Genomic DNA, 24,130 nt, shown 5'->3' with positions numbered 1-24,130 from the left:
GAACAATTCAGACCTTGGAAGATATGTTGAGAGCCTGCGTCATTGACTTCGGCGCGTCATGGGACACTCATCTTCCTTTGGTTGAATTTTCCTACAACAACAGCTACCATACCAGCATCAAGGTTGCGCCGTTTGAAGCCCTCTATGGCCGTAAGTGCAGATCCCCTCTGTGTTGGGCTGAGGTGGGCGACACGCAGCTAGCCAGGGGTCAAATCCCCGACAGTACTCTCATCAGTCCTGAAATCATCCGAGAGACAACTAAGAGGATTGTACAAATCCGGGAATGACTGAAAGCCTCTCGAGATAGACAAAAGAGCTACGCTGATAAGAGACGTAAACCCTTAGAATTCCAGGTTGGTGACCGTGTCCTTCTGAAGGTCCCACTCTGGAAAGGCATGATACGCTTCGGAAAGCGTGGAAAGCTAAACCCAAGGTACATCGGACCATTCGAGATCCTTGCTAGGATCGGTCCCGTAGCATACAAGCTTCAGTTACCGCGAGAACTCAGCAACATTCATCCTGTTTTCCACGTATCGAACCTAAGGAAGTGTATGTCCGATGAGACACTTGTGATTCCTCTCAACGAGATTGAAATCAACGAGAACCTCAACTTCGTGGAAGAACCTGTTGAAATCATGGATCGGGAAGTCAAACGAACGAAACAAAGTCGCATCCCTATAATGAAGGTTCGTTGGAATGCCAAGCGGGGGCCTGAATTCAAGTGGGAGCGCAAATATCAGATGAAACAGAAGTATCCACATCTCTTTCCTAATCCATGATTTGTATTCTAGGTTCGAATTTCGGGACGAAATTCCCTCTAACGGGGGGATGATGTAACAACCCGAAACTTATCCCGTTTCCGTTACGCGATTCCGTTAATAAAAATTCAAATTTGTTAACTTTTCCGTCAAACTCTTTGGTTTATTAAAATAATCTAGTTATATTTAATTAAATTAATTACGAGTCGGAACCAAAAATCGCGCATGAACCTGAAAATCTCGAAAATCAACATTTGTGGTCTAAAGGGGATTACGATCGTAAACTGGTTTACGACCATAAACCTTGTTTACGGTCAGTGATGAGTGGCCCCCACTTTCACCCTATAAATAGGATGCCTCCGACTTCATTGGGACGTTTTTCTGGCCGTATTCTCTACTCTTCTCTCTAAGATTCATCAACCGTAAACTCACAAAATCGCATTTAAACTCCGGAAAACATCGAGAAAACCACGTTTGGAGCCCTTTGGAACGTCTGGAAACACTCAGATCGTTGAAATCAGCATCCAAACATCATTCTTCCGAGTTTACGGTCCAACCTTCAAAGACCGTAAACTCAGTTCTTGAGTTTACGGCCGTAAACTCGGCAATCTTCAGAAACCGTAAACTCGGCAATCTTCAGAAACCGTAAACTCTTGTTCACGGCCGTAAACAACTTTTGGTGGTACTTTTGGCTGAAAACCCATTCCTTCGATTCAAACAAGTCTCGGTAACATTCCTCAAGCAAATTCAAGTGTTTTCCGACACTTTATTCATCGAAATCGCTAATTTAGATACATATACATATTTATTTGAAAATAGGATTTCGTTAAGTGTCGCGTGCAACAACTCAAGAATCTTTTTTTCAGTCAACAACTCCACGCAACCACAGTGAGTTCATACCCCTACATTTTTCCGTATTTTTAAGGTTTTCGGGGGGGGGGGGGGGGGGGGGAAATACAAGCTAAACATGAATGTTTTTCTTATAAGCTAAACATAAATGTTTTCAGGAATATACATAAAACTTATGCAAAATTCCATACTTTATTTCCCTTTTGTACTATGTCGAGCATAAGGGACGTTTTCACGAAAATTGCATAGTTTTTACGGATTCGATATTCGCTTCATTATTCATACAAACTATAATCGGTATAGTTGGGAATTTCTCTAAGAACTTATCAAGCATGAAAACTTTCTCTACTAAACATATGCACTGGAACAGAAACTATTTACAGTTTATATCATTATTTTATCATGATTTTTCATAACTGTAATTTATCATTATACGTGGTATACGCTCGGATTTCCATTACGGCAGAACGCTACTGCTTTACTTGTAAACTAGATTGTACGATACTATGAGGCGCTACTTCATTACTGTACCCTTAGGTGTACAGGATAAATCCTACCACTGTATAACCAGAGTCTCCTGGAGGGAGAGCGTGAGGTTTGTGAATAAATCTATTCGGGACTGACAATCCCACATCTGGACTGTTAGCTACAGTTTGGCGGGCACGCCTAAGATGTACAAATGTCGTTTAACGTCAACGCCTAAAGAACGTTGGAAAGGTCTCTAGTCATATCAAGCATGGTTATACGACTCACATTATGTATAAATCACTGATAGTTTACCAACCTGTACTTATACCAAATAGAACTAAACACACTATGCATATTGGCCGAGCCAGGGATTTCAAAACCGAATCATTTATGCTACGGTTTTACATTTAAATACGTATACTTCATGATTAGCTTTAGCTAGTCACATGAAGTAGTATTTTGCATATCTCTACGATTTTCAGAAACGAACATTCATGGTTGTATACGAAATCGATCACACTACGTTTTTCACTAAAGAAAATATCGGATTTTCTTGAAACTACATAATCATTTTGGCTCGCTCAGCAACAAGTTTTCATTACAAAATACTGCTTATGCAATCACCAGCTTTATGCTGATATTTTTCAAACTGTTTGTATTCTCAGGAAATCAGTAGACAGGTACTTGCTGGATTTTCGAGGAACTGAAGCATTACAAGTTTTTAAGTTTTTACAATGCAAAACTATTGGATGTAATTCAAACTAAGTTTCAAAACAGATGTAAACGTTTTTACCTAAGTATTCACTGTAATGGTTGTGTTGTTATGATTGCTATTATTCATTGGTTGTGATACTATACATGACGTCCTCCGCCCTGGAACGTTTCCGCCATCGGTTTCGGGGTGTGACATTAATAAGCCTAATGTTTATCTAGTTGTTACAAATGTTTTTCAGACACTTCATTGGTTCGTAAGAAAGGCAAAGTTCGACTGTACGCACACGCATTCGCAACATGTTTCCGCACAATGCAATCACACTCTGATATATTTTAATAAATAAAAAATGAAAAAAAAAACGCCTTTGAAAACGGGGACGTTACAATAATAAACAAAACATAAATGACCATAATATAAATAATCGTTAGTAGAAATGACCACAAAACATAAAAACATAAAATCATTTTTTTATACATTAAAATTTTGGAGTCATACAAGATTTTTTTTTTTTTTTTTTTTTTTTTTTTTTTTTTTTTTTATCAACCTATGCTTTTGTTCATCAATTTTCTCATACGTTTGTCAAAACTCATGCTCTACAAAACACGCTCAACTTTCTTTATCCAACACTAAATGGCTTGAATTTCTTTCTTCGTGACCATGAGTACTCTGCTTATTTTCTTTCTACCATCTTCCTCATATATTCAAGGATGCCCCAAGACCTTAGTTCATTGTTAAAGCTTGAAGGACAACTAACATTGTGAATGGATTTCGACTAGTCGGAAGACATTTTCAGAGAAAGACTTAATGGATTTTAATGTGAATTATATTAGGATATAAATTGATTTAGATAGATTGTGAATATGGACCTAATTAGATGTGTTGTTGTGATAATTAAATGGTAGATGAGAATAAAATAGTATGTGAGAGTTTAGTAGTTTATTTTATTATGGGAAGTTGATCCGGAGAATATATATATATATATATATATATATATATATATATATATATATATATATATATATATATATATATATATATATATATATATATATATATATATATATATATATATATATATATATAGGTTCAGGTTCATTTGAGACCATTTTAATTTTGTGAGACCGTGAGACCAAATCTAAAAATAATTTTAAAATGCAAAATAAATGGAAAAATCCAAAAATTCTTTTTTTAAATGTTATTTTCGGAACTTGAATTAACTAAAAAAAATACTAAAAAAATATAAAAAAAATAAAAAAAATAAAAAAAAATCCGTTTTTTTTTTGAAAAATACGTGAAATATTCTAAATAGAATATTTCACTGACATATTCTAAAAAATAATTTTAAAATGCAAAATAAATGGAAAAATCTAAAAATTCTTTTTTTAAATATTATTTTCGAAACTTGAATTAACTAAAAAAAATAAAAAAAAATAAAAAAAAATTCTATTTTTTTTGAAAAATACGTGAAATATTCTAAATAGAATATTACACTGTACATATTCTAAAAATAATTTTAAAATGCAAAATAAATGGAAAAATCAAAAAATTCTTTTTTTAAATATTATTTTCGGAACATGAATTAACTAAAAAAAAATAAAAAAAATAAAAAAAAATAAACAAATGCTTCTCACGGTCTCACAAAATATAAGTGGTCTCAAATGAACCTAACCCTATATATATATATATATATATATATATATATATATATATATATATATATATATATATATATATATAATTGTCATTTTTAACGATTTATGCTTTAAAGAGTTATATAGTTATGTAAAACATGAATTTTTGTCCTAACAAAAAGTTGTTATGTTGGGATGACTCTCATTTTATTATGGTGTTGGTTTAAACATTTAAAGACCCTTGAGTATAAAATTGCATTTACAATATTTAGCTGCTAACAAAAAAAAAATATAGAAATGCCAACTCTTGAATCTTTGTTGTTACAAAGAAAATAGTTATTTTATAAAAATCCATAAAATTAATTATTTTGATTAAAGATCACGTTTTTGTTTATAACGATTAATTTAACAATATCCCAACAAAAAGAAAACAAACTCAAAGACCAGATGTATAATTAAATCTTAGTCTAATAAACAAATACAAACAATTTAATAATCTAGTATAGATAATCTAATTTAAGAATTTAACAACACATGCTATTACAAATAAACTAATGCATGTTTTTAGATAATAAGACTGGATAAAATTGATAAATAGCATGTGGTTTTACAAGCCAATCAAACAAAAAAAGTTAAACTTAAAATGTATCATGTACATTTATTTATTATTATTATTATTATTATTATTATTATTATTATTATTATTATTATTTTCATGTTGTTGTACTTATACATCAAGTCAATTTTTTCATTGGGGACACTGACAGTGGGATGGAACTTAAATATAAAATAAATAAAACATTTAAATAGCGAGGGATTGGTTCCCACGTGAAACGTGCTAGACCCTTATTAAGCCTTTCACATTTTTCCTCCAAGGACACATCCGTCATTTCACAACATTTTCGTATGAACAACATAATATATATATACGTATGCTACCATTCGCCATTTGCATCCATCGACTCTTCAAAACAAGGAAAAAAAGAAGTTAAAATCCAAATTCAGCTAGCAGAAAGACAGACGCGACTTCGATTAATTGATTCTATTTCTCGCCTTCAAAGCAAGTCTAAATTTGTATGTACTCAGTACTCGATGATAACTTAATTAACTCCTAACTTACGTTGTATTTTCCATGAATCATGATCATGATTCATCGTAGTTTTCTGTTGAATTGATTGATTTCTATGCGTTTTCTACCTATTAATTAGTTTTTGTGATCCAATGCATATGCTTATGTTTATGTTTACGTATCAATTGATGAGATATTTCTTGTTCTTATCGTGGTAGTTGGAATTTCAGTAAATTCCCAAATATTAATGGTTTTCCCGCCCACTTTTTTAATCCATAGCTGTATTTATGATTCCTGCTCAATTTTTTATTTTAATTGTATTTTATTTTGGATTAATCAGACTATTAATTACATGTGGTTGATCTTATTGCGTTAATACTCGATCTTGTAAATTTAATCAAGTATATCAATTACTATCGCTTGCATTTTGTAAACATCGGAAGAGTTTTGTGGAAATGAGGGAATATAATTATAGAAGTTAAGTTTTGGATTCTAAAATTTGGACACATAGCTTAATAATGGCAGAATGAAGTATGTGGTGTGAAGATCATGTTGGTTGTTGCCTTTTTTCTAGCCATGATTTATAACCCTTTTTATGTTATTATATTTCGATGGTCCTTTTCATTCTACCATTGAAGAGTTTTATATATATATATATATATATATATATATATATATATATATATATATATATATATATATATATATTCATTAATCATTATTATAACTATAAATTTATTTAACTATATTTTGATTGTTCTTAATTTCATTCCAAAAGTAACCAAAAGTTTTTTTTTAATAGTTGTATTCCAAACAGGAAAATCATGACTCTGAATGAGAATAACAACACAGGCGTGACTACTATTCCTCCTTGTTGCTTAAAAGCCCGAGCTTTTTCCACCAAGGCCGACTTTGAAGCCAGATGTCATCCAACGGTTGATTCCGGATGGTTCTCCGGCAATCAAACTTCATCTGGTGATTAACTTCTTCATTTCTTTCTATTCATATTTATATTAATATATTCATTTTTTTCAATTATCATAATGATCATGTAATAGTGTAATACTATTACCTTTTGATTGTTGACATATTTTGACCATCGCTATGTTACTAATTCCAGATAAAGATGGCAAAACAATGTACTTCAACAGCCCCTTGTGGCCAGGTATTTTATAAATTCTAATTCCATGTTTTCCTTATTTTTTCCATAAAAGAAACAAGAAGTATAATTTCCACTTTCAGGAGAAGCACATTCCTTAGAAGTAAAAGAGATTCTATTCAAAGAAAAATCAAAGTATCAAGACGTCTTAGTTTTTGAGGTATAACGTTATATATAATTAATTTTTCATTTTTATAAATCGTAAACACATATACTGAAATTATTATTTTTTAATTAATTTTTAGTCGTCAACATATGGAAAAGTGCTTGTTCTTGATGGCATCCTTCAACTAACGGAAAGAGACGAGTTTGCCTATCAGGAAATGATAACACATCTTCCCCTTTGTTCCATCAAATCACCCAAAAATGTAACTTTTCTTCAAACTAATAAATAATTCATCACATCACACTGCTCTTTATTTACAACAATTTGACTTTTATGCCCTTGTGTAATATATATATATATATATATATATATATATATATATATATATATATATATATATATATATATATATATATATATATATATATATATATATATATATATATAACCATACAGGTTTTGGTTGTGGGTGGTGGTGATGGTGGAGTTCTTAGGGAAGTTGCTCGTCACAACTCAGTACAACTTATCGATATATGTGAGATAGATCAGATGGTTATAGATGTATGTGATGTGAATACATATATTTATTTATTTGTATTCTTGTTATATATTATGGAGGGTAATTATGTAATTTCCTATTTCTAGGTTAGTAAGAAGTTCTTCCCCGACTTAGCTATTGGCTTCGAGGATCCTCGTGTTCATCTCCATGTTGGAGATGGTAGAAGAAATTTATATCTTTTGTAGTAAAGTATTTTGCTATTATTATTCTAAATCTTTTTTTAAATTTTTAACAGCTCTTGAGTTCATCAAGTATGTCCCAAAAGGAAAGTACGATGCAATTATTGTCGATTCATCGGATCCTGTAGGTATGTTTTCAAATTTAACGATAAAAATTTAAAACAAATTTTCAATTTAACCATAAAAACATTCAGACAGTTCTCTAGTCTAACCATTTTGACATGATATAATAGACAACAATGGTAAATTTGAAAAATTACCCATGAAAGATGATATAATTAAAAAAATTATATGGTTTAATCGGAAAAGTAAAATATTAATCTCTCAAAATATCATTTTCTTTAGCAATTTCCCCTGTTTCCTATGAGCACACGATATTTTTAAAAAGTATACACATTAAAAAATAAAAATAGGATGCGATAAGAAACAAGTGAATGAAATTAACTATATACATATGTCTTTGATGTAGGTCCCGCTACAGAGCTAGTAGAAAAGCCTTTCTTTGAGATGCTTGCGAGTGCACTACGCCCCGGTGGGGTGCTTTGTAACATGGCAGAAAGTATGTGGCTGCACACTCATCTTATTCAAGACATGATTTCCACGTGTCGTGAAGTATTTAAAGGCTCTGTTCATTATGCTTGGGCAAGCGTCCCCACGTATCCTAGGTGGAAATTAATTTTGAAAATTGTTAGAATTAATTAATTAAACATCCTAAAATTTTAATTAATTCATCATTTTTGTTTGTGTTGTTATTATTATGCAGCGGTGTTATTGGGTTTATTTTGTGTTCGACTGAGGGTCCTTTTGTAGATTTTAAAAACCCGGTGAACCCGATTGAGAAGCTAAAGGGAACAATCCACCATGATGGAGAACCAAGATTTTATAACTCTCAGGTATACCAAATGATAAGCTAAATTGCAATAAGCTCAAAAGATATACTGGTTTATGTGCGTTAAACTAAGCCTAATGATTGTTTCTTGAACATTTACAATTACATGGTTAATTTCAAAAAACTATTATATTTTTAAATGTTAACCTTTTATTCAAAAAGTTGGTAAACGCATGAACATTTTTAAAATTTTGTAGTTTAGCCATTGGTATCTTACATTTTATTCAATTTAGTTATTTTTAAGGGTGCCTTTTTTATTCAGGAGGGTTTGTTTTTTATGACAGTCACTATCAACAATTTTTGCTTGAATAGAAGCCATAATTTTAGGGTACTGTATAAAAGTCGTATCCAATTGATAATAAACCCAAATTAGTTCAAAACTTCCGATACAAAAAATTATATATTTCTTTTTATACATTTAGTTCAAGACCTAACGTTATTTTTGTTATTTCATGTTAAAAAAAGGTCCAAATCGATAAATTTTTGAAACATAAAGATTAAAAAATAAAGCATTATCCTTTTGAATAAAATCTTGAAAATATAACGACGTTTGTGATATTTTTCCAAATTTATATGGTGATTATTTATTTGTAGAGTATTTATGTTGTTTTTTAACAGATACATAGAGCAGCCTTTGCATTGCCATCATTTGTGAGGAAACAAGTGAGTAGTCTTTGAAGAACTGAATAATTAATAAGCTCTTGGTATTGGATGGATGTAGATTGTTGATGCTGTTTCATTGTTAAGTTATGGTGTACCAATCTTAAGATGAAATTAATACTGAAAATATAAGATGAATATATCGTATGATATTGTCATACCATAAAATGAAAATAACATGTTTATAAGGAAATACGTGGTTGTTGTTGATTTCTGTGAAATTTGTATTGTTAGACTTGTAAACACTTATATAAAACATATAAACTTGTTATTAAAGCATATTGATATTTAAGTTAATTAAAAAAAGTTGAAATGCAACTGTTTAGTTGTGGTAATCCGCCATATTCCCAAGATCACAAGGTAAAAACAAAGATCATAGTTTAGGAGACTAGGAGAGGGGACACGTACCAACATACAAACCTAAATCAATGGTGAAAGGGTATGTTTGGGGTTGGGACCAAAGGGAAAGACCATGCATCATCATCGTTGCTTCATCGATGAGTCCCTCTCCTCCGCTAACCTTCTATATCCACTTCCAAGCCTCGACTTCTGGCCTTCAAACATTTAAAGAATCAACAATTAGATCAAAACAATGCCTTGGTATGCTATTATTTAGTTATTTTTAAATCAACCTAATTTCAAAAAAAAAAAAAAAAAAAAAATTGATTGTCCAGATTGGGTTTCATTCCCGAAATGGTGATGTTTGAGTTAAAAGATTTACAATTACATTGACCTAGAGAGTGTTAGATATCTACCTAATGATATTTGATGCAACCTTATTGCATAAGAAAAACAGAACATAACAGGGAGGAAGAAGTGAACATGACAAAATAGGGTGTGAATCAATTCACTTGATTCTATGAATACGCCACACAAACAAGTAAAAGAAATCACAGTAGGACTTTAACACTTTAACAGGGATCAATTCACTTGATTCCTTTATGAGACAGAGCTTAGTTGCGCATAAGATTAACAAAGCATGAACGAAACAGGGGAGGAAAGAAATCTGGGAAAATTACTTGGTCTCCTAGTTTTATTATTGAAAAGACTTAAAAAACTTAATTAAAAACGCCACACAACCATACCCTATTTATACTAAACTAACTCAAAACCTTAAATTAGGAAAGTTTTCCCAAAATACCCGTGGGACCAAAATCGTCCCCGTTTCTGAATTAACCCAACATTCTCCTCCTTAATTCAGAAATGGTCACCATCTTCACCTTCAAAATGATCATACTCCTCCTCGCTATCAAACTTCTCTAGGCCACCATTCACTTTGTGATGTTTTTATCTTTTTTCTCCTCCGCTTCTTCTTCTTCATAGCCTTTTGTTTCAAAATTGTCAAACGACCATCATCATCTTCATTGTTCTTATCACTAAGCTTTCTTTCTTCATCATCATTGTTCATTTCTTCTAAATTCTCAGAGATCATATCTGTGCATTTAGTATCAGGAACATATTTTTCATTTTTGGGTATGCCAATTTGCATTGTTTTGAACATCCTCTTCAGATGCTGGCTCATACATCTCATGCGCCTACTTTCCTCTTTAAAAACCTCCTGTGAGTGCTTCGACTAGCAGTAGGGAGCCAATCATCTGCATTTATCACATCTGCCACATTTATGATCTTATTAGCATCATACACTTCAGTGTTCTCAACAACTTGTTCGTCTTCACATGTGATTTTGTTAAGATGATTATTTAGATTCTGAACAATGTCATTGTTCTTCATCGACAACATAAGAGGATCAATAGAGGATCCATTCTTGAGATTCGCTTCATCTTTATCAGCTTTAACATTAGGATGCCATACTGTTGTAGAGGCATTAATGATGTCCTTAGTTTCCAACACTAACGGTGATACATGTACTCCCCTATTTTCTGGACCTAATTTTTCTTCCTGAACTTGCTCAACTTCATTAAGTAAACATTGTGCTCCGATTTTATCCAAAGCAATTTCGTATAAACAATTTTTAGATTGTCTTACCTTCATGAGTAGTTTGTTTCTTTTATCATATATCCATAGAAAGAATCCATGCATAATGTTTCTCTACGCCCCGTGTACACAAAGGCTACGCCCAATGTACATCTTATGGGTGGCCCAAAACTTCGGCCCACTCACTAATGGTCTATTCAAAAAGACCTTCTATTAACACCTAGCCCAACAAATAATTAAGAAATATTAAATAATTATTACATCAAGTGACAGTCGTTACATGGTGGCAGACGGTGGTCAAAGGGTGGTAGTTGTGGAAGATATTCTTACGTTCATGAATATGTTCTTGAGATTATGAAGATGTTCTAGGGTGTTGAGAGAGAGAGAGAGAGAGAGAGTCCCACTTTATTTATTATTACATTAATATTAAAATAAAAGGTAAGTTTTTAAAGAAAATAAGGAAAACAAATTAAAAGAGCATATTTGTTATTTTAAGTTTAGCAGGACCAAATCCACATATAAATATGGCAAAAAGGACCATAAAACCAAAAAACAATCAGGGGACTGAAACCCCAAAAAATCGGGATTTAAACTAAAACCCTAAAAAAAATCCATTGAAGCTCTTCTCATCTTCATGTGTGATTATCATTTGGTAAATCACAAAATGGTAACAATTTAAAAGTTCATAAAAAGGAAATGGGGATAAAAATAAAAATTCAATGACAACTTAAATGACTAAATAGTAAGTTTTTTTTCCTCAATGTCGTCTAGACTTAAATAGTACTTTATTATATTCCGAATAAATCTCGTATATTCTCAAATACTATTATTATTTTAGTGGATAAATAAGAATATTAGGGCATCTCTAACTCACCCCATACTTCATTTCTTCTCTCATTTTTCTCCAACCCTACCTCATTTCCATCTCCATTTTTGGAGATATGAATAGTATTTCTCTATATATGGGAGAATACTATTCATATCTCAAAAAATGAAGGTGAAGTTTGGTTGTCAATTTTAATCCTTCTTATTTTTATTTTATATATTTCTAGTTTATTTTATCTACTAATTATAATTTAAATACAATATTTAATATTTATAATATCATATTGTATATTAATTTATATTAATTAATCATAAATATAGAGCTTAATTAATATAAGGATGTATTTATAATATATATAAGTTATAAAAATAAAATATTCCAAAAATATATTTTTGAGATAAAAAATAAAGTAAAATATGGAATAAATTTGGAGATCGAAATACTATTTACTCCCCGTAGAATAAAAAATGAGGATGGGTGAATAAAAAATGAAGATGGGTGAACTTTATCTTCTCTTAATTATCCCTATTTATCGCCCTTCGGCGAACTAGCGTCATAGGGTTTATAGATGAAAATGATAATCTTATGGGTTTTGATCACAATATGGTCTACTTTTCGATTTGATTGTGAAATCGGAAAAATCCAAACAATATCAAATCTTATAGCGATTTGAATTTCTTCATCAATCAGTCCCGTTTTAACCGGTAAGTACCGCCTTCTCTTTTTTTATGAACGTAATCATGTTATTCAGAATTCTAGGGTTTCGTTATCAATCTCAATTTTCGATTTTGATGCTGAATGCCGTCAGTTAACTACTTCTTTATCTTCATTAGGTCGACTTCTTTGAATTAATCACCAGTTTTTATGATTTCTTAGAATTTCAATTTCGTTGTGATCGCTTGTTATGTTACTTAGCGGTTTTGGTAATTCCGCCAAATTTAATTTGGATAATAATCGATGGTGTCATGGAATTCTTCTCAATTGCTTCATTCGAAAATTTAAACATTATCGTTAGAGAACGTACAAACCTAATTGCAATCCTCTTCCTCTGATCATTGTTTGCTTGTGGAAATTTAGAACAATAATATGCTATTAAACCCAATGAGATTCATGATTCTGAAAGTTAGTGATTAATGATGGTAAACCATGCAGATAACGAGTGAAGAAACACAAAATACACCATTGAAGCTCATGGAGTGCAATAGAGATGAAGCTACGAGGGCCAAAACAATTGCAGAAAAGAAGTTTGCTGATAAAGATTACACAGGTGCCAAGAAATTCACTTTAAAAGCTCAAACCCTAAATCCATTACTTGATGGTATATCTCATATGCTAATCACCCTTGATGTCTACATCTCCTCTGAGAACAAAATAAACGGAGAGTCAGATTGGTATAAGGTTCTTGATGTAAAGCCATCTGATGATGATGAAACAATCAAGAAACAATACAGGAAACTTGTCCTCATACTCCATCCTGATAAAAACAAATCAGTAGGTGCAGATGGTGCATTCAAGATAGCTTCAGAAGCATGGAGTTTGTTGTCCGATAAGACTAAAAGATTAGCATATAACCAAAGGAGGAATTCATCACAATCTTCTGGTGTCAATGGAGTTCATATTCATGTAAACAGAACAACAACAAGAAGAACAACAAGACTGAAAAATCAGAATTATAGGGGTTTTGTTTCTACTTCTAAATTAGATAGTTTTTGGACTATTTGCCATGGATGCAAGATGCATTACGAGTATCTAAAGGTGTTTGTGAATCATACACTTATTTGTCCCAATTGTCGCAAGCCTTTTCATGCTGTGGAAATGGCAACACCAATGAATATTCCAAAACCAGGTTACCAGTATGCTTATCAATGGAATCAGAATTCCGGTGATCATGGAATGTGTAATTCCGGGAGAAGAATGGGGGCATCAGGCATCCACTGGGGCTCTTCATCAGGATTGAAGGTGCCTGATGACATGTTGAGAAGAGAAGGTGGAGTTTTTTATGGTCAGCCACCTTTGAAAAGGAGAAAAGTGGAGGTGAGATTTGGAGAAAATTAGAGAATGGAATGCAGACAACAAAGATTAGAACTACTTTTTCTGATAATGGTGTAAATAGTATTAAAAGAAATTTTGCATAAAGTATAGTTTATGGAGAACAATTTCCTTTATTAATCCTTTTGAGATTTGCCCCTTTATATAATAAATCAACTTATTAATTATTTATCAGCACTTCAATAAACAATAAATTAATTCCTTTTAATTAATATTTTGCTATACAATCTTAAGCTAAATATGTAACTCATAGAGACCCATGTAACTACCGTGTCACTAATATGTTGTGACAATGAGCATAGTTCCAACATTAAAATCTTCTAAAACCATAGTACTTAAAAAACATAAAGAATGAGGTATTACTCATTCATTGTCTTCCAAATACTATAAAACAGTAACTTGTCTTGTTTGCCAAGTTGACGTAACTTACATATGAATTTGAAAGAGTAATTGATCCAGTCGAAAGGCAATATAATCATATTTAAAAATTTAAGTGCCAAAGTGTTTGTTTTGAACTTTGAAGGCTCATTCGTGCAAGATTTAGAAACCACAAAAATGCAACTAATCAACTTTTTTAAAGTTGGACTACACCTAGGGGTGTCAAAAAACCCGAACCCGATTAACCCGACCCGATCCTAACCCGATTAAGACATTTAGGGTCGGGTTTTATAGGGTCAAAATTCTTAATCGGGTTATTCGGGTTAACCCGACAAACCCGAACTATAGTTAGGGTCTGGCTTAAGGTTGATTTTTTTTTATAAAAGCCGGGTTTCGGGTTAACCCGATTAACCCGAATAAAGATATACTACAATATTTATGTATTTTATTTCACCTCACATTTTCTATTTTTGTACATTATGTGGCATAAAAAAGAGGAAAATAAGATGCAACACAATTGTAGAACAAAATATTGCTTTGTACAATTGGAAATTAATATGTAGCATAGTAAAATAATATGCAATAGTAGTTTAGGTGGCCTAAAATAAAAAATACACAACCTCAAATCAAATGCATAAAGCTTTTTACTTGTATAGTACAAACAAGAAAAATAAACCATATGTACTCAAAGTCATTTGGATTTAACACATCCTAATTTAACCTTCTGAAAATAAACCTTATTATAAATATGGCACAATATTTATGTCTTACATTGTAACCCGATTAACCTGAATAACCCGACCCTATAAACCCAAAACCCGAATAACCCGAACCCAGATAACCCGTACCTTAATAGGGTTGGGTTCCGGGTGAAATTATTTTTATAAAAAACTCGACTAACCCGACCCGTTTAACCCGAAACCCGATCGGGTTGACCCGATTAACAACCCTAACTACACCTATAAATTTCAGAGCCACATATGTAATTTAATATAATTTTAAATGAAAAAACATCATAAATGGTCCTGTGGATTCCTAAAATCTGAAGTTTAGTCCCCGTGGTTTAAAAACGTCATAGATGGTCCTTATGCTTTCAAAATTTTTGACGATTGGTCCTTATTACTAACCCCGTCAAGTTTTGTCCGTTAATTGAAGGACATTTTCGTCATTTCACTCAAGGTTGTAGAACTCGTCACTCGGTACCTGTTCGGCCGACTACTGAGTAGCGAGTACTCGGAGAGTACTTGGATTTGGAAATTTGTGTAAAATTATTTTTAGGGAAGTTATATATGTCAAAATCATAAGATAAAATCATAAGTTGATTGAAATATATAACAAAATTGGATACATGTGAATACACAAAAGTGAAAAACACATAATGGTCTCACTTTGTGAATAATTACTGAAAATTTAAGATATATATATGTAGTATTAATCACATGTGTGTGTTAAATAATAAATCATTAAGTATATTATACATATTAATCACCGATTTAACCGAATTTCACAACACTACTCAGTTCGTAAGGGGCCAATCGGGGAGTACTCGGGATTATGTAACTCGCATCGACAAGGGGGGGAGTAGCGAGTACTCGGATGAGTAATTGACCAACTCGGCGAGTTTTACAACACTGATTTCACTACCACAGGGACCATTTATGATGCTTTTTTTATTTAAAAAAAAAAGAAACTAATTAAATAAAAGGTCTCTCTCTCTCTCTCTCTTTCTCTCTCTCTCTCTGGAACGCCATTAAGTTTGAAGAACAAACCCATATTGATTTCTTTAAATCCTTCATCTGTTCTAAAACCTGCAACACAACCTTAACGACATCACCGATTTAACAACCGCACCACCATAGTCTTAATCAGAATCGAGCTCCAGCACAACCCCACCATCCAGATTCGAAGCCGAAGGGTTTCCACAAGTTGTTGATCTCTATCTCCACCGTCTTCCAAGAGGGTTCCACCATCTTCCACCTCCATCCCCAACTTGTTGATCTCTATCTCCAATGTCATCTGAAACATGTCCCTCTCTCCATCGTTGGACCTGAAAACCTCATAAGCCTCAACTTCATCATCGCCAGATCTGAATCCAGTACTGGAACAGATCTTGGCGGATGATAGAACGTGTTTTTCCCAAATGGGTCCTCCCCAAGAATTGTTTTTCAAAGATCTACAAGAGAGATCTTATGGGATTGATCCGGTGGAGGAGTACGAGCTACGATTTGAAGAAGCAAATGAAAATTAATCCCTAGAAAACGAAACTAAAAAATCTGAGTTTTGCTAGATACAAATAATGCCATATGAATCTATGATTTCTCTTAATAATTCCATTTGAATCTATGAGCTTTGCAAGAAAACGAAACTAAAAGATATATGATTTTTCTTAATCCCAAGAAAACCAATTGAAGGTCAAAAAAACGTGATAATGGCACAAGGTAGACGAGATCCATACTAGAACACCGGATTTAGCGATGGGACTCTACGATTCAATAGGAGGGATAGAGTGATTGGGTTTGGCAGATTTTGTGTTCTTCGATGGTGACCTAACAACGTTGATGTTTCATAAAGGATCCATCGAGAGAGATCCACTGAGAAATGAAGAAGATTGTTATCTAGTATGTGATGCCAGGATTGAGAAGAGTTTTTGATGGTTCTCTTATGCAGTAGGATTAAAATCATATTTCCATGGAAGGTTTAAGGATTATCGAAGGAAAAGTGGGGGTAAGATTTGGTTAATGGCATCTCTGAGAGAGAGAGAGAGAGAGAGAGAGAGAGAGAGAGAGAGAGAGAGAGAGAGAGAGAGAGAGAGAGAGAGAGAGAGAGAACTTTTATAAATTAAATAATTATATTTATTTATTTTCTTTTTTTTTCATAAAAAAATACGAAAAACATCATAAATGGTCATTATGATAGTGAAATGACGAAAATGTCATTTAGTTAACAGATAAAACTTAATGGAGTTAGCAATAAAGACCAATCGTCAAAAGTTTTGAAAGCATATGGACCATCTATGACGTTTTTAAACCACGGGGACTAAACTTCAGATTTTGAAAATCCACAGGGACGATATGATGTTTTTTCATTTTAAATTCTAAAAAAATGAAAATATGGCATACATCTTTGCCGTTCAACAATTTTTTTTGGGTACAATTGGAACTTGTTTCATAGTTGAAGGATGTATTTGCAATATAACTTTTCATTCCATTTACATCACGGCGAACACGCACTCGGTGCTTCGACGGTGATTAACAACAGTTACGTGATTCCGAAGGATCAGAGGCATATCCAAGGGCCGATCTAGGGTTCGTAAAGAGGAGATACGCCATCGTTATAAATCTGGTGAGTTTTCCATAACATTCGCAAAATCTCTTACATATCCGTCCTTTCATCCATTGTCTTCGTTGATTTTGATGATTGCATGTGTGATTGGCTTGCATTTACAATTCAATTTGGATTTCTGATCTAATCTGTTCGTGTACTCGATTGTATTATAGACAACCAATATTTCATAATTAACATTAGATCTCAGTGGAATTCTCTGTTCCTATTGTCGCGTTTACGTTCATCCCCTGCTTGATTGGGTTTCACAACTAAATTTGGTAACGACATCGACGGATATAGAGGAGAAATCATGCTTATTGTTAGCATTTGACCATCAATGGAGTTAGATTAACACTAGAAAGACGATAGTTGGTCTTATTCGATTAGGTCCTTCAACATTCAACAACGTGATGTCGTGTTCATTAGCTTGATCTTCGATAGATATATATGAAACCCCCAAAGTGGATGACAAAAAATGTAGAAAAATGATGTAAAATATGACTTCCAATAAGAAAGCCTGGCCATTTAACATCATCATTATGCAATTCATATGAAAATGCACCACGAAATGACAATTTGATCATAGTCGTATTTACCTGATGCTGTAAGAAATCATGAATACGACATCTTAAATTCCAAACAAGAGTTTGAACAGCTGCAGATGCTTGGCATTATACTTGAATACACATTTAATTTCTGAAACCTCTCATTACTTTTTTCAGATCTTGGAGATGATTATATCCTCAGTTCAAAAATAAAATTTCCTATCTCATTATATCATCAATATGTCTTCTGCTCAAGATCCATTTTACATTGTGAAGGAAGAAATCCAGGAGTCTGTAAGTCAGTTTTTCAAGCTTTCATTTTGCTGCAATTTATGATGAATCAAGTTATGCTCTTTGTTGCAAAGTTATATTGATTTATATAGAAACCTTGATGAAATATTTCACAGATTGATACCTTACAAGCTACTTTTCATCAATGGGAACACACCCCTGTAGCCAGTGGGGCCCAAACCCGACTAATAAAAGAACTCCTTTCCAATTGTGAGAGTATTGAATGGCAGGTATGCATCTGAACATAGAATTTGTCATTCCATTAAAGATTTAAGAATGTAGGCTGAAAATCTATTTTGCTGATAGGAAGGTGGATGAATTGGAGAAAGCTATTTCTGTAGCAGCTAGAGACCCTGCTAAATATGGAATCGATCAACCCGAACTTGAAAGAAGATTTAAATGGACAAGAACTGCTAGGACTCAAGTAAATTCTTTTTTTTTCTTTAATTTTTTTATATAAATATTAAAATTCACACAATTGATTTGATTCAGGTGGTGAGTGTTAAGAAATCAGTGATGGGAACAGACTTGAATGGCAGTAGCTCTTCCACATTCAGTGGGATGCGTCAAGAACTAATGAGCCTGCCAAGTCCACGTCAGCAAGACAGAGCTAGCCATTATATTGCTAAAGATCATGATGATTTCATTTCTTCAGAATCCGATAGACAAATGCTTTTAGTCAGGTGGATAATGTGTATTTATTATTATTATTATTTATATATGAACGATTTCTATTGTATGTTATTAATTGGTGAGTTTAGGCAACAAGATGAAGAGCTGGATGAGTTAAGTGAAAGCGTCCAAAGAATTGGATCTGTTGGGCTTACCATACACGATGAACTCCATGCACAGGAGAAACTTCTAGAAGAATTGGGTTCCGAGATGGATAGTACATCCAATCGTCTTGATTTTGTCCAGGTTAGTCTCATCTCATGTCCTATCCAGACTCCAGTATCCACAAGACATGACATAACAGGCTGTACTGTGTCTGTATACAAGAATTATACAGACAGTATGCATGACATGACATAACAGCTTGTATTGGTTTATGTAAAATGAAAAAGACGTAACTGTCCTTGTCATTCTATTTTGGTTTACATTCTTCTATTCTTTGCAGAAAAAAGTGGCGGTAGTGATGAAGAAGGCTAGTGCGAAGGGACAGATGATGATGATCTTGTTCTTGATCATTCTGTTTATTGTTTTGTTTGTGTTGGTTTTTTTCACCTAGAGGTTACTACAAGTCATTTGCCTAGCTATGATTCTATTTTTTTATAATAGAAAATTTTCAGTTTTGACTTTTGACAATAAACAACACACTGTAAACTTGAGCAAATTTTGAGACATTATTATAACAGTCGTTTTTAGGTACTTAATACTCTGTTTATATGTGAAAGACGTACAAAAAAAAATGCATAATTAAAACGAAGCTAAACGAAGCTAAAGACAGAAAGGGAAGAATTAATGCTCAGGAGTTACCGACAAGAACGTCCTTGTACGGAGTTGTAGGAACTGGAGGCGCTTCCGGTGGTTCTGTGGTGGCTTCCATCGCCCTTGGCCACTTTCTCCGTTCTTCTGTAAGAAACGGCGTTTGCCCTTCACGTATTCTCATAAGTCGTTCTTGTGCTCCACCTCTTAATTTCTCCAACCTTAATCTATCCATCTGAAGCATCTTGAACACTTTAACCACATTCGCTAATCCACCAATCAACAACAAAAAACTTGCGAACGTACCCATCCATATCCACGTCCTTGTCTGCAAAAAAAAAAAAAAAAGTCAGCCACCAGCCATCATTTCCGGCGAAGTTCTGCAACACGTACCAGTAGAACCAGACCATGACGTAACATTCCGGCTTGCTCATGCTCACGGCTGTTAAGAATGGCGGCCACCATGAACAAGAAGCTTCCGGTTAAAAACGGGATCTGGACACTTTGTTGCAGGATTTGGACATGTCCGTCGGCTCTCTCGTAGATCTGGCATGAATTTAGGATCGAACCAATCACCCATAACACAGCTCCGGCGATAATCATGTTCATCGCGTGATCCTCTCCTTTATCCTCCTAACAATTAAAAAGTGTAATTACTTTGTGATTATTGTGTAAGTTGATATTATTTATGATTTATCTTACTTGGATGAGGAGAAAAAGAAGGGCTAAAAAGAAGAGAATCGCTCCCAAGGTCTGAACCACCGGTACGGCGATCTCCACCAACGGAAGTTGAATATCGAGTTCCATTAGTCCGATTCTGTAATCGATTCCGGCGAGATGTGCGATTAGATCGTGTACGTTCACCACTATTATACATGTTAATCCTATCATCAGTAAAACTGACCCTAATATTGGTTGCCTCAAAAGCAGCCCAGCGAATCCACATATCAATACAATCGCTGAGAACACGTAAACTCCGGCGTTCATATACTCCGCTCTGTTCCGGCTCAACCGCGGCCCGTACATTCTGCACTCACGCGCCGTCGCCAGCTTCACCATTTTTCGACTGAATTGAAAGAGAGAAACTGAATCGAGTTCTGCTACCAGAGCGATTGGTTGCAGCTGTAGACTTGTATCACGTAGAGAGGGAGGTGGCGACTGGTGAGTTATGAGTAGGGGTACGTGGCGGCCTGCATGGAGGTTTGGAGTTTTTTAATCAAGTGACAGTATCTGACACGTAGTGGACTCAATTTTCAGAATTGATCCCTGAACTATTTGGGTTTGACCCCACCTACCCATGGAGACGTCACCGGTGGAAATGGGACTCGAAAGTCTTGTTCGACAACTTGGTAAGAATTTATGGCAGGAAAACGGGCATAATCTTGGCGAAAATGGTCAGAGAAGACGGCCAACCTGATACTGCCCATAAACTGTTCGACAAAATGCGCAGCCAAGTTAACCGTATCACGTAGAAATGAGATCGGTAAAATAGACAACTTATAAACTAAATGTGAGACGTCCAAATATAGCAGTCCAAAAAAAGCTTATATCTAAATAATTTAACGCATAATTTTGTACATGTTAATTAGAATATAAGTGGATCAATAGCCATTATTTGGTTAATGGATTATTCAAGTCTATGGGGGATGTTTTGGTACATCTTTTCATATCATGATTGTTAATACCAATACATGCACCCGATACTCTACCACGTACCTATCTAGCGGGTGTTTGTGATTGCTTGTTTAAACTATGAGTTTATAATGGTTTGACATTGATAATAAGCACATTTTAGTGTTTGGATACGTAAAGATTATAAAAATTTTCATATTTAAATACAAAAAATTCTTAATAAGTTGGTTTATTCTTACTTTTTCTTACTTCTTTATTAGAGTAGGAAACCTAATTATTTTTTTGAACAAATTACACGATTGGTCCTCAAGGTTTTGTTTTTTTTCTTAAAATAATCGTTACGAAACTTTTTTTTTTCTCTCAAATGGTATCTATGGAGCAAACATTGCACACAAATGGTCCTTATAACAAACTTTGTTAACAAATTTTGTTAAGTGTGTGTGAAAAGATGAAAATGCCATTTGTTTTTATTTATTTATTTATTTATAATATTTTGTTAATTTGAAATTAAAAAGGGCCTCTCTCTCTCTCTCTCTCTCTCTCTCTCTCTCTCTCTCTCTCTCTCTCTCTCTCTCTCTCTCTCTCTCTCTCTCTCTCTCTCTCTCTCTCTCTCTCTCCCGGTGCCTACTACCTTTTCTTTCTATCTCTTTTCCAAAACACATATACATACACAATACTATCAAAGAACACATACATAAAATGATTAAAATATGAAGAACAACTCCATCTCCGCCTGCAATCACCATCCGCCACCACCATCATTTGTCGCCAACCACCTCCATCTCCCCCAACCTCACTCCACATCTTTCATTTCGTTAACCTGATGAATCTCAGTTCCTATCTGGACCGATAAGTCTACACCATATAGTTGGAGTTCGTCGAACTCCGATGAAGGCGACGCCAAAATTTTTCTATCTATTTGTCTCCATCTTCTGCTGGTATGATCGTCGGAGAAGATGAATGTTAGATTTGGACAGGTGGGCAGATCCAGCTAGGGTCCGGAAAACCACCATCATCACCAAGATTAACCGGAAAACCGACCCATCTAAACTTAACTCCAATAGAAACCTCCAGACGAACTCCTTGCCTTCACTTTCTCTAGAGTACTACCCCTTCCTCCTTTGTTGCCTTTACCGGAAAATGTCTTCTGGTTCGAGGGTTTTAGATCGGAGCATTTTTCAGATTTGTTATGGGGAAAGGCTTTCAGACAGTGTTATGGTAGGGTTCTTTAGAAGGCGGTGATGGAGGTTATATATGCAAACGAGATCTAGAGATCTTCAAAAGCACCGGTGAGAATAGTAACGTGTCCGGTGAGAATGGTCATAGTGATGTCCAAAGATCTGATCTGTCACATGAGAGTCAAATTTCCATCTAGAACAGGAGGTGGCGATAGAGATCTTTCCCATGCAGGTTTGAACCTTTGATGGAGTAAGGTTGTGCATGTGCTGGAGTGGAGGCGGACACAACTGAAGTTAAGGTTCTCGCGGTGGTGCTCCATCAGGAAAGGGTACTCTGGTTGTGGTGTTAGGAGGATGTCGTATGTGTGTGTGTGTGAGAGAGAGAGAGAGAGAAAAAAAGAGTGGGGCCAACTTTTTTTTTTTTTAATTTCAAATTAACAAAATATTAAAAATAAATAAATAAGTAAGTAAATGACATTTTCATCTTTTCACACACACTTAACAAAATCTGTTAATAAAGTTAGTTATAAGGACATTTGTGTGCAAGGTTTGTTCCGTAGTACCATCTAAGGGAAAAAAGTTTTGTAGGGACTATTTTAAGGAAAAAAAATAAAACCTTAAGGACCATTTTTGTAATTTGTTTTTTTTTTTTTTACCTCTGTCTTAACCTTAATACTTCTTATATATCATTATATATAGACGTCTTTGCTATTTTTTATTCACCATTTTTTTCTTCACGACTCAAAGGCTCCAACGTTAATCTTTGAACTCTCCTCGTCCATCTCCTGCAACTTAATCATTACCTTGTGATTTCCTATTTTTATCTAGGGATATATACACTAAAGTTTCAATATTTTCAACAATTTGACAAGAAAATGTTAAACTTTATTTATTTTATAGTAAAGTCCTAACTACCATAGTTTTTGACACACTTATCCTTTTTTGCCGGTTAGAAGGTAATTAGAATTTTACTATCAAAAAAATAAAGTTTATGATATTTTTGTCTAATCATGAATTAGGATTTTACTGTTAAAAAATAAATTTTAGAACTTTCTTGTCAAATCGTTGAAAATATTGGGAATTTAGTGTATATATCCTTTTTTTGTTAGAAATCTAATGTTATGATAGTCTTTAAGCATAAATTTTATTGGAATTTGCTCTGGTCAGCTAGATTTTATTAAAATCCTTAACGATTGCTTCTTGTTAAATAGTTTTTTTTTTTTTTTTTTATTTTTTATAAATCTTAACAAACCGGAATTGAGAAAAAATGGAGATAATCAAGAAATAAAAAAAAAGAATCAGGGTTGTGTTGGTTTTTTGCAATCCTAAAAATGGAGAACTAAGAAACCGAAAAGGACGAAACTGTCATTCTTACCCCTTCTCCACATTCACACCCTTTTGACTAGGCGTGTGTTGTTTGTGTTTGTACAATCTGTCCCCTCTTTTAGTTCAAGATTTGGTGACGAACCAAGAAGAAAGTTTTACAAGTTTTCTCACCCTCTTTC

General features: G+C 33.7%; 4 protein-coding genes across 6 annotated transcripts; 3 read left to right on the top strand and 1 right to left on the bottom strand.

Annotated features, from left to right (window-relative positions):
- The first annotated feature begins 5,338 nt into the window (after nucleotides 1-5,338).
- LOC145072415 (spermine synthase-like) lies at nucleotides 5,339-9,263 on the top strand. 2 transcript variants are annotated; one of them, XM_079018834.1, is made up of 11 exons: nucleotides 5,339-5,495; nucleotides 6,293-6,465; nucleotides 6,611-6,655; nucleotides 6,733-6,809; nucleotides 6,895-7,017; nucleotides 7,212-7,316; nucleotides 7,401-7,473; nucleotides 7,550-7,621; nucleotides 7,963-8,158; nucleotides 8,257-8,386; nucleotides 9,001-9,263. In XM_079018834.1, the coding sequence occupies exons 2-11, from the start codon at nucleotides 6,315-6,317 to the stop codon at nucleotides 9,058-9,060; spliced, it is 1,032 nt and encodes a 343-aa protein (XP_078874960.1). In that variant the 5' UTR covers nucleotides 5,339-5,495; nucleotides 6,293-6,314; the 3' UTR covers nucleotides 9,061-9,263. The 2 variants fall into 2 exon arrangements, with proteins under 2 accessions (XP_078874960.1, XP_078874961.1); XM_079018835.1 differs by having other exon boundaries at nucleotides 5,364-5,495; nucleotides 6,308-6,465.
- Nucleotides 9,264-12,294: 3,031 nt separating this feature from the next.
- LOC145076744 (uncharacterized) lies at nucleotides 12,295-14,019 on the top strand. Its single transcript, XM_079022540.1, has 2 exons — nucleotides 12,295-12,507; nucleotides 12,956-14,019. The coding sequence occupies exon 2, from the start codon at nucleotides 12,995-12,997 to the stop codon at nucleotides 13,856-13,858; it is 864 nt and encodes a 287-aa protein (XP_078878666.1). The 5' UTR covers nucleotides 12,295-12,507; nucleotides 12,956-12,994; the 3' UTR covers nucleotides 13,859-14,019.
- A 3,413-nt stretch (nucleotides 14,020-17,432) lies between these two features.
- LOC145074977 (syntaxin-61-like) lies at nucleotides 17,433-19,763 on the top strand. Its single transcript, XM_079021286.1, has 7 exons — nucleotides 17,433-17,572; nucleotides 18,277-18,393; nucleotides 18,507-18,620; nucleotides 18,701-18,814; nucleotides 18,883-19,073; nucleotides 19,152-19,308; nucleotides 19,508-19,763. Exons 2-7 carry the CDS (start codon nucleotides 18,340-18,342, stop codon nucleotides 19,616-19,618), a joined length of 741 nt encoding a protein of 246 aa, XP_078877412.1. The 5' UTR covers nucleotides 17,433-17,572; nucleotides 18,277-18,339; the 3' UTR covers nucleotides 19,619-19,763.
- On the bottom strand, nucleotides 19,721-21,061 carry LOC145074976 (uncharacterized). 2 transcript variants are annotated; one of them, XM_079021285.1, is made up of 4 exons: nucleotides 20,720-21,061; nucleotides 20,518-20,632; nucleotides 20,209-20,448; nucleotides 19,721-20,143 (listed from the first exon to the last, which is right to left on the bottom strand). In XM_079021285.1, the coding sequence occupies exons 1-4, from the start codon at nucleotides 20,872-20,874 to the stop codon at nucleotides 19,856-19,858; spliced, it is 798 nt and encodes a 265-aa protein (XP_078877411.1). In that variant the 5' UTR covers nucleotides 20,875-21,061; the 3' UTR covers nucleotides 19,721-19,855. The 2 variants fall into 2 exon arrangements, with proteins under 2 accessions (XP_078877411.1, XP_078877410.1); XM_079021284.1 differs by having other exon boundaries at nucleotides 20,518-21,056.
- Between the last annotated feature and the right edge of the window lie 3,069 nt (nucleotides 21,062-24,130).

This window comes from Lactuca serriola, chromosome 9 (assembly GCF_051521515.1).
Source record: "Lactuca serriola cultivar US96UC23 chromosome 9, Lser_US96UC23_V15, whole genome shotgun sequence".
In the NCBI taxonomy this organism is placed as follows: Eukaryota; Viridiplantae; Streptophyta; class Magnoliopsida; order Asterales; family Asteraceae; genus Lactuca; species Lactuca serriola.
The sequence above is the reverse complement of the archived record's forward strand: the minus strand, read 5'-3'. Positions and strand labels throughout refer to the sequence as shown.

Bases quoted from the DNA above. Each gene is read 5' to 3' on its own strand.
- LOC145074976 (XM_079021284.1), bottom strand. From the start codon at position 20,874: ATGGTGAAGCTGGCGACGGCGCGTGAGTGCAGAATGTACGGGCCGCGG. The intron at 20,449-20,517 runs GTAAGATAAATC...TTTAATTGTTAG, and splicing joins TTCTTTTTCTCCTCATCCAA to GAGGATAAAGGAGAGGATCA. The intron at 20,144-20,208 runs GTACGTGTTGCA...TTTTTTTTGCAG, and splicing joins GTCATGGTCTGGTTCTACTG to ACAAGGACGTGGATATGGAT.
- LOC145072415 (XM_079018834.1), top strand. From the start codon at position 6,315: ATGACTCTGAATGAGAATAACAACACAGGCGTGACTACTATTCCTCCT. The intron at 6,810-6,894 runs GTATAACGTTAT...ATTAATTTTTAG, and splicing joins AAGACGTCTTAGTTTTTGAG to TCGTCAACATATGGAAAAGT. The intron at 7,622-7,962 runs GTATGTTTTCAA...TCTTTGATGTAG, and splicing joins CGATTCATCGGATCCTGTAG to GTCCCGCTACAGAGCTAGTA.
- LOC145076744 (XM_079022540.1), top strand. From the start codon at position 12,995: ATGGAGTGCAATAGAGATGAAGCTACGAGGGCCAAAACAATTGCAGAA.
- LOC145074977 (XM_079021286.1), top strand. From the start codon at position 18,340: ATGTCTTCTGCTCAAGATCCATTTTACATTGTGAAGGAAGAAATCCAG. The intron at 18,394-18,506 runs GTAAGTCAGTTT...AATATTTCACAG, and splicing joins AGGAAGAAATCCAGGAGTCT to ATTGATACCTTACAAGCTAC. The intron at 18,621-18,700 runs GTATGCATCTGA...GCTGATAGGAAG, and splicing joins GTGAGAGTATTGAATGGCAG to GTGGATGAATTGGAGAAAGC.